The 12,474-nt window shown below is 41.6% G+C and overlaps 1 protein-coding gene and 1 pseudogene across 1 annotated transcript; one reads left to right on the forward strand and one right to left on the reverse strand.

Moving 5' to 3' along the window:
* Positions 1-2,231: 2,231 nt before the first annotated feature.
* LOC126607754 (uncharacterized) lies at positions 2,232-2,607 on the reverse strand (annotated as a pseudogene).
* Positions 2,608-10,959: 8,352 nt separating this feature from the next.
* LOC126607398 (uncharacterized) lies at positions 10,960-12,452 on the forward strand. Its single transcript, XM_050274968.1, has one exon. It carries the CDS (start codon positions 11,206-11,208, stop codon positions 12,313-12,315), a length of 1,110 nt encoding a protein of 369 aa, XP_050130925.1. The 5' UTR covers positions 10,960-11,205; the 3' UTR covers positions 12,316-12,452.
* Positions 12,453-12,474: the final 22 nt, after the last annotated feature.

Here is a 12,474-nt window from a genome sequence, read left to right on the forward strand (position 1 = left end):
TCAATACATGAATATTGGGTTAAGTCCCCTAAGTATTTTTCATGAGGCCCAATTGAGGCTCAATATATGGTTCATAATGTAGTCCCCCAAGTATTCGGCCAATAGAGTCTGTTGGCTGAAGACTTCAAATTGAATCCATGTATGGGCCGAAGTGGCGGTTGTTCGGAGGTGGTATTTGTATACCCTGCACCGAAGCTTTGTAGGTGAAGCTTTGCAAGTGAAGCTTTGAGGCTGGAACTCTGTAAATGAAGCTTTTGAAGCTAGAGCTTTTGTAAATGAAACTTTTGAAGTTAGAGCTATGTAAATAAAGCTTTTGAAGCTAGAGCTTTTGTAAATGAAGCTTTTGAAGCTGGAGCTCTGTAAATGAAGCTTTTGAAGCTAGAGCTTTTAAAAATGAAGCTTTTGAAGCTTTTGAAGCTGAGCTTTTGTAAATGAAGCTTTTGAAGCTGGTTGACATGAGTGATATTCATGAATGTGTATGTTGATTGATATGAGTGATGCTCATAGATGTTGACATGAGTGATGCTCATGGATGTTTACATGAGTGATGCTCATGGTTGTTTACATGAGTGATGCTCATGAATGTTGGCATGAGTGATGCTCATGAATGTTTATGTATGATTGATATGAGTAATACTCATGAATGTTTATGTATGATTAACATGAGTAATGCTCATGTATAATTTTGGAAGTACTAGACATACTTTTGATAACCTGGTTGGTGGTAATAGCAGCAGGTTGCCGAATAATTTTGGAGTACTAAGCGTACTTTTGATCACCTGGTTGGTCGTAATAGTGGTAGGTTATCGAATAATTGTGGAGTATTGGGCATACTTTTGATCACCTGGTTAGTGGTAATAGCGGCAGGTTGTTGAATAATTGTGGAGTACTGGGCGTACTTTTGATCGTCTGGTTGGAGCTATTTTGGGCTTATAAGCCTTCGCCTTTTTCACAACATTCCAGCCCATTTATTTTGGGCTTTGCCATTTTTTTTTTACCCTCTGATGGAGTTTATACAGATGTCTCTGAAAGATAAGAAAAATAAATTAAATCATACATCTGTCAAAAAAGTAAATCACATCATTCTTGTGGGGTATTTATTCCTTACTTTTGCTTTTCTCTTTTCCATCGCACTTTTCTTTTGCTTTTGTGTTTTCTCTGCAACTTTGAAGTTTGCCTCGCTTGAAACGACGAATATGACTAATTGGTGACAGCTTACACCTTCCTCTTTTGCTTCTGTTGTTCTCTTTTCCACCGCACCTCTCTCTTTTACTGCATTTATTAGTCTGTTGCTGAGGTCCAGATGCATTAGCCTTTGCTTTACTTTGCAGATGGCAGACAAAAGTAAAGTAAAGTTCTCTTTACTTTGCTTTACTTTGCATATTGCAGATGGTGGGGGCATGGACTTGTCTTTCTTTTCTTTTCCTCTTTACACTCAGTCACAGTCAGCACCCCACTCTTCATCGCTGCCTTCACTTGATCAATCTTCGCGTTATCCGGCAGCCTAAACCTCCTTATGAAAGTGATGAGATATAGAAGCATGACCACCTCTCCGTAAGAAACTCTGAGGTGGGCAAGAGTAGAAACGAGTCTGGTGCATCGTTCAAGTGTCTGTCTCCAAGTGTAGACGATGTTTCCATACACAACAGATGGCTTGTCTCTGTAGATTATGGCGGAGCGCTCCCAGAAGCTGATCGGAGAAAAAATGATGTAGTTGGCAGAGCACCTGATCGAACCCTCCATCAATTTTACCAGCCAGGCAGCCCTCCCTCTTGGAAATAATAGATAGAAAGCCTAACAAGTGATTAACTTCCTTGGGTTTGTGTTGCCGTCAGATTAAAGAGAAAGAGGGTCTTCCCTTTGACTTTGGGATTGCTCCAAGCACAGACAAATGATTGAGCATGCACAGAGAAATTGCTAGGTTTTTTTACCCTACAATTCTCCAAACCCTTGTGATTTGAGAGAGTCATGGGTTTTCCCAAGAAATCAACACTCAATGAAGGAAAAGCTCTTGAATTTGCATCTTTAAATTATGAGGTGCTGAAGGAGGGAGAAACCCTGAATTCCCATTTGGGGGATTTGGAGCCAACTGCAATTTCATCCAACCCAGAAGAAATGCAGAAAACACTCTGTGATGCAATTACCTTGGCCATGTCGAATCAAACACCCTTTTTTTATGAGATTTCACAACGAAAACAAGAAAACTCACCAAATCTCACTTGATCTTCTGCCTATTCCGACTCCAAAAATCCATTCAGACCATCGAAACCTCTCTGATCTGAGTCAGAAGCGACATCCTCTTCCATTTCTTCTGATTCCGCTTCATCGTCGCTGCTGTTATTCAAGTAATTATTGCACCCGACGTCGTCGTTTTGCTGGAGAGACGAGGTTCCTCCGTCGACCTGATTAACAGTGACGCCGTTGGAGTGCAAATGGGAATGGATCGGGACCGATCTGGTCTTCGTCGTCTTCGGAGTCGACGGCAGAGACTGGCTGGTAAAACTTGGCGGCAGGTGCATCATCATTGTCGTCAATGTTGGTGTCGGAATCGCTCTCGTTCTAGTAATTTATCACTTGGATGACGTCAGGTGGAGCTGTGGCGTTCATCGTCGTTGTTCCAACTTCCAGCGATGAAGAGAACCAAAAATATGAGAAGAGTGAGAACGTTTTGGGGGAAATGGACCGGAAACTCGGTTCTTTGTCAGCACCGGGACTCAAGGCGATGGCCAAGAAACCACCCTGTAAGCTTTTACCTCATTTCTCAATTCTAAACTTCTTTTATGAAATTAAAAAAAGCTAAGAAGTTGAATTGTTTGGTTGGTTTTCTGCAGATCCACGACGGAGGTGAAAAAATGAAAAAGAACCGACATAACTTTTCGTATCGATTCCCACAGACGGCGCCAAATGTTGATGCACAAAACCGGAGGTCTTGGAACAACGTAAATCCGACCGTGAATTTGCAAGTAATGTAAATAACACAAGATGTATCGTGGTTCACCCCAATGTTTAGGCTACGTCCACACTGATTATTGTATTTCTCTAAGAGGTGAGGGAGAGATACCTCTGAATATGAGAGGGGGTGTGAGAGGGGAAAGGCTTCATAAATGACCTCCCCTAATTGTGAGGGTGATGAGTCCTTTTATAGAATAAGGGCTCTTCACTTATTACATATTTGCCCATTCCTTTATTACATAATTACACTTAAGTCTCCCAAGTATTTATATGAGATCTAAATATGGAGGCCCTAAGTATGGTACAAACAGTAACCCTCCAAGTTCCCGAGTGAGGGAAGCTCCTCGGTTGGGGACTTGCAAGATCTAAGCCAGTGAGTAATCACGAAACTTCTAAGTATCGAAGTGTGGTATCATTTTCACTTGCCTTATCTGTCTCATATGTAGATGTGGCATATTTTCTGGAAGTACTTTTCCTCCATTCATGGATGGTATCTTTAACTGATAAAGATGCACAAGGTAATGTATCAATTTCATTTGAAGCTTACTTGTAGTTTCGGGCTTGGTCAAGTGCGATACAAACCCTATAATAGGAGTCCCCCAAGTCACCGAGCTACGAGATTTGCCGAATGAGGTAACAGACAAGGTAAGCAATTAGACTTCCAAGCAAGCAACTTGGATCGGAGGTTCGACTTCGACTTCCAGTTAATTGTTTTCCTTCTCCTTGTGTCGTAAACAGCAACAAGGATAAGGAAAAGCAAATGGAGAAGAGATGATATGAGATACTTTGGCTTTTGAAGAAGTAACTTTCCACGGGCTTATTCTTGAACTGGGTTGGAGTGTTTTCTGGTTTCCTTCAGAGTATAAGGCCGACTCAAGAATTTGAGGGTCAAAACAAGTCCATCAAATCTAGAGCACGTTCGACCCTGATGATATGAGATACTTTTGTTGTTGACAAACTAGTAGATGTATCGGCACGTGTTCTGTTACGCTTGTCTCCACATGCTTTCTTGTATCCTTCTCACTTGCCCTATCTGTTCCTTAGGCAGATGTGGTATCTTCTCTTAAAGCATAAGATGTTGAAGATGAGTAATCGAGAGCAATGTCAGGTAAGTAATCAGGCAAGGGGTTCCAGGCAGTCAGTTCCTAACTGGAAGCTTGATTCCAAGTGCTGACTGATTGCTTTCTTTCTCCTTGTCTTGCAGGTAAGAACAAGGAAAAATGAAAAGACAGGGAAAAAGCATGATATGAGATACTCTTGCTTTTAACCCTGATGATATGAGATACTCTTGCTCTAGTGTGGCTTATTTGCAGAGGTATTATCGGGAGGAAAAGAAACTGAGTATTTCGAGAGACTTTACTGAGAGTGCCCTTTCGGATGTGAAGAAAAGTTGAGCATTTTTTTTTATTTGCAGGTTTGCCTGGCTGTAGAGGATGGAGGTCGACATATATAGGAGTCTCCCTAACAACAAGTAATAGTGTTATTCATTTACCCTTCTTGGTTATAGTAATGTAGTGGGAGCTGCAAGCTTCATGTGTTTTAACTTTGTCAGAGCACTTTGAAAAAGTGGTCTGTGGTATCTGGAAAGCTGATGTTGCGTGTAAAGATTGCAGACAAGCTTTATCCAAGGAAATCTGGGTCTCGAAGTTCGGAGAACGGTGCCTCTTCGATTTTCGAACAAGCAATCCTGTTGGGGATCTGGCTTTCGAGATTTAGAGAACGGTGCCTCTTCGATTTTTGAGAAAGCAATCCTGTTGGGAGTCTGACTCTTTAGATTCGGAGAGCAGTGTTGTCTTCTGGGGCTGTACCGTGTAATGGAGCTCCAAATGATCAACCTTCGGTGCCTCCTCCTTCTGGAGTTTTGCCTAGTACTGAGGCTCCGAATAATTACCATATGGTGTCTCATCTTTCTGAGGCTTTGCCGACTGCTGAGACTTCTCCTGAGCAACCTTTGTGAGGGCTCCCTCTTGTTTGTTTATTTTGATTCATGTATATGTACATATTTGTAACTTATCGAAGATATCAATAAACAAGCTTTGCTTCATTTCAACGTATTATGTTAAATACACCAAGGCCTTCTTCATTAAGTTCTTTGAATTTTTCCTTTTGTTGAAGCTTGTATGTTGAAGCTTTGTAAGTGAAGCATGTAGGTTGAGGTAGTGCTCTCTTAATTTCCCGAGTGAGGAAAACTTCTCGTTTGGAGACTTGAAAAATCCAAGTAACTGAGTGGTCGTGAGACTTCCGAGTATCAAGGTGCAATATCATATGGTAGGATCCTTTTCCCCGAATCCCCAAGAAAAGGATCCGACGAGGATCCTTTTCCCAAACAGAATCTGCATACATACCATTTTATAAAGAACAATCCTTAAGCTTATTCATTTAGGAGAGTGTATTCAATTGGAAATTTAAGATATTTTAATAGATATATAAATCTATGGCTTTTTATGGATAAATTGATTTGTAGAGATTTCAGGGGTGTATTCAATTGGGATTTTGAGGGATTTTAATTCTTTTAATGAATCTAAGGGTATTCAATGAGGATTTTAAGTGATTCTCTGAAATTCAACGTGTATTCAATCAAAATTTTAAGATAGTTTATTAAAATTCTTAGAAATCCGGGTGTATTCAATTAAAATTTTAAATAAGTTTATACATTCCAAGTGTATTCAATTAGAATTTGAATTTAAAGAATTTGGAAAAGTTGAGGAATTAAAGAGAATTAGAGAGATTTTGTAATGTATTTTAAGCATCCACAAATCTCACCCCTTCCCATAAGATTTCGAGGAAATTGAATCAAAATTTTACATGTAATCTCTACAAATCAATTAAACTCCATAAAAATCCATGGATTTATAAATCCATTAAAATCGCTCAAATTCCCAATAGAATACACCTCATTCATGTAAAATTTTGATTCAATTCTCTTGAAATCTCATTGGGAAAATGAAGATTTGTAGATGTTATACACTACAAAATCTTTCAAATTTCCTTTAATTCCTCAACATTTTGAAATTTTTTAAAATCAAATTCTAATTGAATACACCTGAAATGTTATAAACTTCTTTAAAATCTTAATTAAATACACCCAAATTTCTAAGAATTTTAATAAACTATCTTAAAATCATGATTGAATACACATTGAATTTTAGAGAATCACTTAAAATCCTGATTGAATACCCCTATATTCATTAAAGAATTAAAATCATTCAAAATCCCAATTGAATACACCCCTCTAAGTTAAATGGCATATGTTACCACTCATTGTTACCGTTGGGCTCAATTTTAGTTCTTATTTTTTGCATTGGTAATCAAATAGTTCACGAGATATTTAAGATGATATTTCTTGGTGTATGTTTTTCACAAATAATATAATGCTGATAAATGAAATGCATGAGTGAGTAAATACAAAGTTTAACCGTTAGCGAGAAGTGTTCTAATCTAAGGGTCTTCGCCTAAGTAGGTCAAAGCCATAATATATTTAGTGCAAGTTTAGTGAGAATGAGGATCCAAATGAGAAATGGGTGATGATTGGAGATATGGAAGTACCAAATGGTGAACACTTTCACTATCTTAGATCAATTTTGTAAAAGAACATAGATTTGAATGAGGATCTCAACAATAAAATACATGCTAAGTAAATATAGTGAAAGAAAGTATTTAATGTATTGTGCGACCGTCCTATGTGCCTCAAGGGAGGAATATGGTGCTCCTTTTGCAACAGGATTCTTTTCACTAGTTTTTTTAATAGTGATATATATGTTTGTTTATACCATATTTAGGGTCTCGTATTTAGACCTCGTATAAATACTCGAGGGACTTAAATGTAATTATGTGATAAAGGAATGAGCAAATATGTAATAAGTGAGGAGTCCTTATTCTATAAAAGGACCCCTCACCCTCACAATTAGGGGAGGCCAATTCCTAAGGCTCCTCACCCTCTCAACGCTCTCACTCTCAGAGCCCTCTCTCTCCCTCACTTCTTAGAGAAATACAATACAATCAGTGTGGACGTAGCCCAAACCTTGGGGTGAACCACGATACATCTTGTGTTATTTACATTACTTGCAGATTCACGATCGGATTTACGTTGTTCCAAGACCTCCGGTTTTGTGCAACAACATTTGGCGCCGTCTGTGAGAATCGATACAAAAAGTTGTGTTGGTTCTCTTTCATTTTTTCACCTCCACTGTGAATCTGCAAAAATCACAAAAAACCAAGAACACCACACTCTCTCTCTCTAAAAATCCTGAGATACCCAGAAAAGCCCATATCTCTGTTTAAAAAAAAAATACAACAGAAACAAAAAGCAACATCCAAACTGCAATTACCAAATCCAAAGCAACATCCGACACCTATGCTTTTCTCTCCCTCTCTGTCCTTGTAATTTGTCGACACCAAGGAAACCCAGCTCCCTCTCTCTCTCTAAAACCATAGAGATGTTCAAGCAGTCATGCTGAAGATGCTGTTTCTATCTCTCATTTTTCTTACAAACTAATATAAAAAAAAATATATCCATGGATTTTAAAACTCAAGCTAGCGAAATGAGGACTCTCTCTCTCTCTCCTCAAGTCTCTGTCTTTTTCAACCTCTCTAAAAAATCCGTGGATAATCTGAGGTACCCGCCGCCACCAACTTCGATGGTCCCCAGTCGTCACATAAGCGGGAATCTGCACACACAGAGAGCTGCTCAGAGCAGGTGGTGTCACCGGAGTTGGCGTGCAAGGTGAGGAGCGAGCCCAAGTAGAAGGAGTAAGAGAAAGACGTACTGGAGACCCCATACAATTACATGGATACGACCGTGGAAAACGGGTTCGAAGCGCAGTTCCAGATAGGGAATGAGAATAAGTTGCATGCATCTGGAAAATTTGGCAATACCAGTTTGTCGGAGGAGACATCTTCATCATCTCAGTCACACAAGAAATCAACAGCGAACCCGGATATAACTTCCAACAGCCCGTTGATCTTTGACGATCCTGAAATTGCAGAAAAATGGCGGAGGAGGAAGAGCCGAAGAAGAGAATAGTGGTGGTGGAATCCCTCGGATGGCTGACAGAGTCCTCAATCATACCAAAGAAGCACCGTGCCATTGGCGGCGTTGGAGCCTCCTCAATCATGGAGCTATGGGCCCAACTTTATCAGTCCCAAGAAGAATCTCATGGCCCGTCTCATGGCCCATCATCCCTAAATCTTGCCTCCGTCGATCTCATGGCCCGTCTCCTCTGTTCGGCGCGGCCGAACGACGTCATTTTTCTGCGAGGATCGACCCTGCCCTTCGCCGCCCTCGCCGTCATTGTCGACCACCAACCTCGATCTCTTTGTCATAGCCACCGAATCTTGGGTCGGAGCCGATGAGGCAACCCAGAAGATAGTCTCAAATATTCAACCCACTCTGGCGGCCCACCAAACGAGGAAGGAGGTCATCCAATACGTGGCAGCCCTCATTACACAGCATCTCAAAGGCTGCAAATCAAGATATCAATGGCTTCTAATCTTCCTACATGACGCGTAAGCAACTCAGTGGAGGAGTAGTGGATCAATCAGTACTCCACCTGCTTTAGCTGAATTCGTTGCCACTTTCATTATTGTCTTTGCCGGGAAGACTCTGCTTTTGCTCTTGGGAAGACCAGCAAGGATTTTCTATTATTAACTATGTTATTATTGCCTGCCATTTTCTAAAATACAGCAAAAGCAAAGCAAAATAGAAAAAGAAAAAGACAAAGATAGAGAGAAAGACAGTGGAAACATAATAGAAAAAGAAAAAGAGACTGAGTGGGAGAGGTGTGGTGGAAAGGAGGAAAGCAAAATGGAGGCACATGGGGATAAAGAGAAAGCAAAAGGGAGGCACATGGGTACACTGCAAAAACAAGGAATAAACACCCCACCAAAATGATGTAATTTATTTTCCTTATCTTTCGGAAACATCTGTATAAACCCCATCAGAGGGTAATATGTATAAACCCCATCAGAGGGTAAAAAAAAAGGCAAAGCCCAAAATAAAATGGCTGGAATGTTGTGTGGAGGTCGAAGGTCCATAAGCCCAAAATAGTTCCAACCAGGCGATCAAAAGTACACCCAGTACTCCACAATTATTCGACAACCTGCTGCTATTACCACAAACCAGGTGATCAAAAGTACACTCAGTACTCCAAAATTATCCGACAACCTACCGCTATTACCACCAACCAGGTGATCAAATGTACAACCCGTACTCTAATATCATTTGGCAACTAACCATTCATGCCACAAACCAGGTGATGAAAAGTACAACCCGTACTCTAAATATCATTTGGCAACCAGCCATTCATGCCACCAACCAGGTGATGAAATGTACAACCCGTACTTTCCTTCGTGCCACCAATCATGTGATCAAAAGTATACCTAGTACTTCCAAATTATACATGAGCATTACTCATGTCATTCATATATAAACATTCATGAGCATCATTCATGACAATCATACATAAACATTTACGACCATCACTCATGTTAACATTCATGAGCATCACTCATGACAACATCCATGAGCATCACTCATGTCAATTAACATAAACATTCATGAGCATCACTCATGTCAAACAGCTTCAAAAGCTTCATTTACAGAGCTCTAGCTTCAAAACTTCACTTGCAAAGCTTCACCTACAAAGCTTCAGTGCAGGGTATACAAATACCGCCTCCGAACAACCGCCACTTCGGCTCATACATGGATTCAATTTGAAGTCTTCAGCCAACAGACTCTATTGACCGAAGACTTGGGGGACTACATTATGTACCATATATTGGGCCTCAATTGGGCCTCATGAAAAATACTTGAGGGACTTAGCCCATTATTTATGTATGGAGGAACGAGCCCTTATTCTATAAAAGGGACTCCCTCACTTTCATTAGAGAACACCCATTATTCATGTACTGAGGAGCGAGCCCTTATTTTATAAAAGGGACTCCCTCACCATCATTAGAGAGCATCGCCGCCTACTGAGCAACCGCATCGTCGCAAGCATAAACTCTAGTCCATCATTTATGTATTGAGGAACGAGCCCTTATTCTATAAAAGGGACTCCCTCACCATCATTAGAGAGCATCAACTCGAGCCCATCATTCATGTATTGATGAGCGAGCCCTTATTTTATAAAAGGGACTCCCTCACCTTCAAACGCCGCAAACCGAGCCAACCAAAGGCAACATAAGCCACAAGCCTCGCAGCCTCGCAGCGTGTGTTACTTCTAGTTGAACATCATTTCAGATTGAGCATCGCCTCATATCGAGCATCAGTTCAAGACAACATCTAGTTACTTCGGCCCACACATGGACTGAATTTCAAGTCTCCAGCCAAAAGACTCTCTTAACTGAAGACTTGAGGGACTATTGTTTATACCATATTTAGGGCCTCATATTTAGACATCGTATAAATACTTGAGGGACTTAAATGTAATTATGTTATAAAGGAAATGACAAATATGTAATAAGTGAGGAGTCCTTATTCTATAAAATGACCCCCACCCTCACAATTAGGGGAGGCCAATTCCTAAGGCTCCTCACCCTCTCAACGCTCTCACTCTCAAAGCTCTCTCTCCCTCACTTCTCAGAGAAATATAATACAATCAGTGTGGACGTAACCCAAACCTTGGGGTGAACCACAATACATCTTGTGTTATTTACATTACATGCAGATTCACGGTCGGATTTACATTGTACCAAGACCTCCGATTTTGTCCATCAACAATGTTAATTTATCTTAGACATTGCCACATCACCTAATAATATAATGACAATCATCTAAATTTTAATGGGAAAAATAATGAAAAAAACTTGAAAATTCTGAGTTTTAACGATAAGAACAAAATAAAGGGTAAAGTGAATAGTATCAGGATTGACTTTTTAATGTAAAAATATAATTTTTCGTTAAAATGAACAGTACCGAGAGCTTTCCGTTAAAGTTCCCAATTTTAATCGACTTCGGCTTGCTTTTGGATCCATAACTTTTATCAAAAGGCCCAACAATCTTTCCACTGAAGGTGAGCGATGGCTGTTCGATTTCTCATACAGATTCATCGGCATTAGATTAGATTAGTTTATCCCTCAAAACAAAACCCTTTGTTGTTTTGACAAGAAATCAAATCATAGCTCAAACAATACTACTGGATTGTTCGACAAGAAAACAACTCCTGATTGAGTTTAGTTTGCTTTGCCTTTTACTATAAATACACTGCGGTGTCGGATGTTTCCATCACTCAAATTCCACTAAACAAAACAACCATGCCTCAAATCGCATCCAGACCATCCTTAATCTCCCTCGTCGCCGCCCTTCTCATCATCTTGGTGGCCCCAATCCCATCGCTGACCCATGCCGGAAAGCCCCACCTCATCAATTTCCGATCCCCCAACCTCTTCCCCGAAGGCCTCGCCTACGACTCATCCGCCCAGCACTTCATTGTCGGCTCCATCCGCCAACGCACCATCCACTCTGTGTCCGACGCCGGCGTCGTCGATACTCTCATCTCCGACCCCACCCTCCCCGACAACGTCACCGTCCTCGGCCTCGCCGTCGACAAACTCAACAACCGCCTCCTCGCCTGCATCACTGCGATGGACCCGCTCCCCCAATTCCACGCGCTCGCCGCCTACGACCTCCGCACGCGCCAGCGCCTCTTCCTCGCTCCCCTCCCGTCAGACGACGAGGGGCCGCGTCCGGTCGCGAACGACGTCGCGGTGGACTTCAAAGGCAACGCCTACGTCACCAACTCGGCCGGCAACTACATCTGGAAGGTCAACGCTCAAGGGGAGGCTTCCATCTTCTCCAAGTCACGCGCCTTCACGTCGCAGCGCGTGGACCCCGACTTTCCGTACAGTTTCTGCGGCCTGAACGGCGTCGCTTACAACAGCAAGGGATATCTCTTGGTGGTGCAATCGAACACCGGCAAGATGTTCAAGGTGGACGCCGACGACGGCACGGCGAGGTTGGTGCTGTTGCCGGAGGACTTAAATATCGCGGACGGGGTCGCGATCCGAAGCGACGGCGTCGTTCTGGTGGTGTCCCACAAGACACTGTGGTTCCTGAAGAGCCAGGACAGTTGGGGGGAGGGCGGAATTTATGACAAAATTGCCCTTGATCCGGAGGGGTTTCCGACTTCGGTGGCGGTCGGGGGGGAGGACAGGGTGTACGTGTTGCGGGGGCACGTGTTGGAAGGTCTGAGGGGAAATGTGGAGCGGGAGGAGTTTAGTATTGGGGAGGTGAGGTCGGAGAGGGAGAGCAAGGAAGACGGTGTTTGGATCTTCGTTTTGATCGGGTTGGGATTGGCCTATTTCCTGTTTTGGAGGTTTCAGATGAGGCACCTCGTTGGCAACTTGAACAAAAAAACCAATTAGCCTTTTGGAGGCTTTTTTTTTGTTTTTTTGTTTTTTTTTGGTTTTTCATGTTTTTAGTTTTCATTCTGTAGATTACTATTTTAACACCTGTAAGTTGTTTGCTCGTTTGATGAAATAAAATAAATTAGTTTTTATCATACTTTGAGCTAACGAAAGATC

Source organism: Malus sylvestris, chromosome 16, assembly GCF_916048215.2.
Source record: "Malus sylvestris chromosome 16, drMalSylv7.2, whole genome shotgun sequence".
Lineage (NCBI taxonomy): Eukaryota > Viridiplantae > Streptophyta > Magnoliopsida > Rosales > Rosaceae > Malus > Malus sylvestris.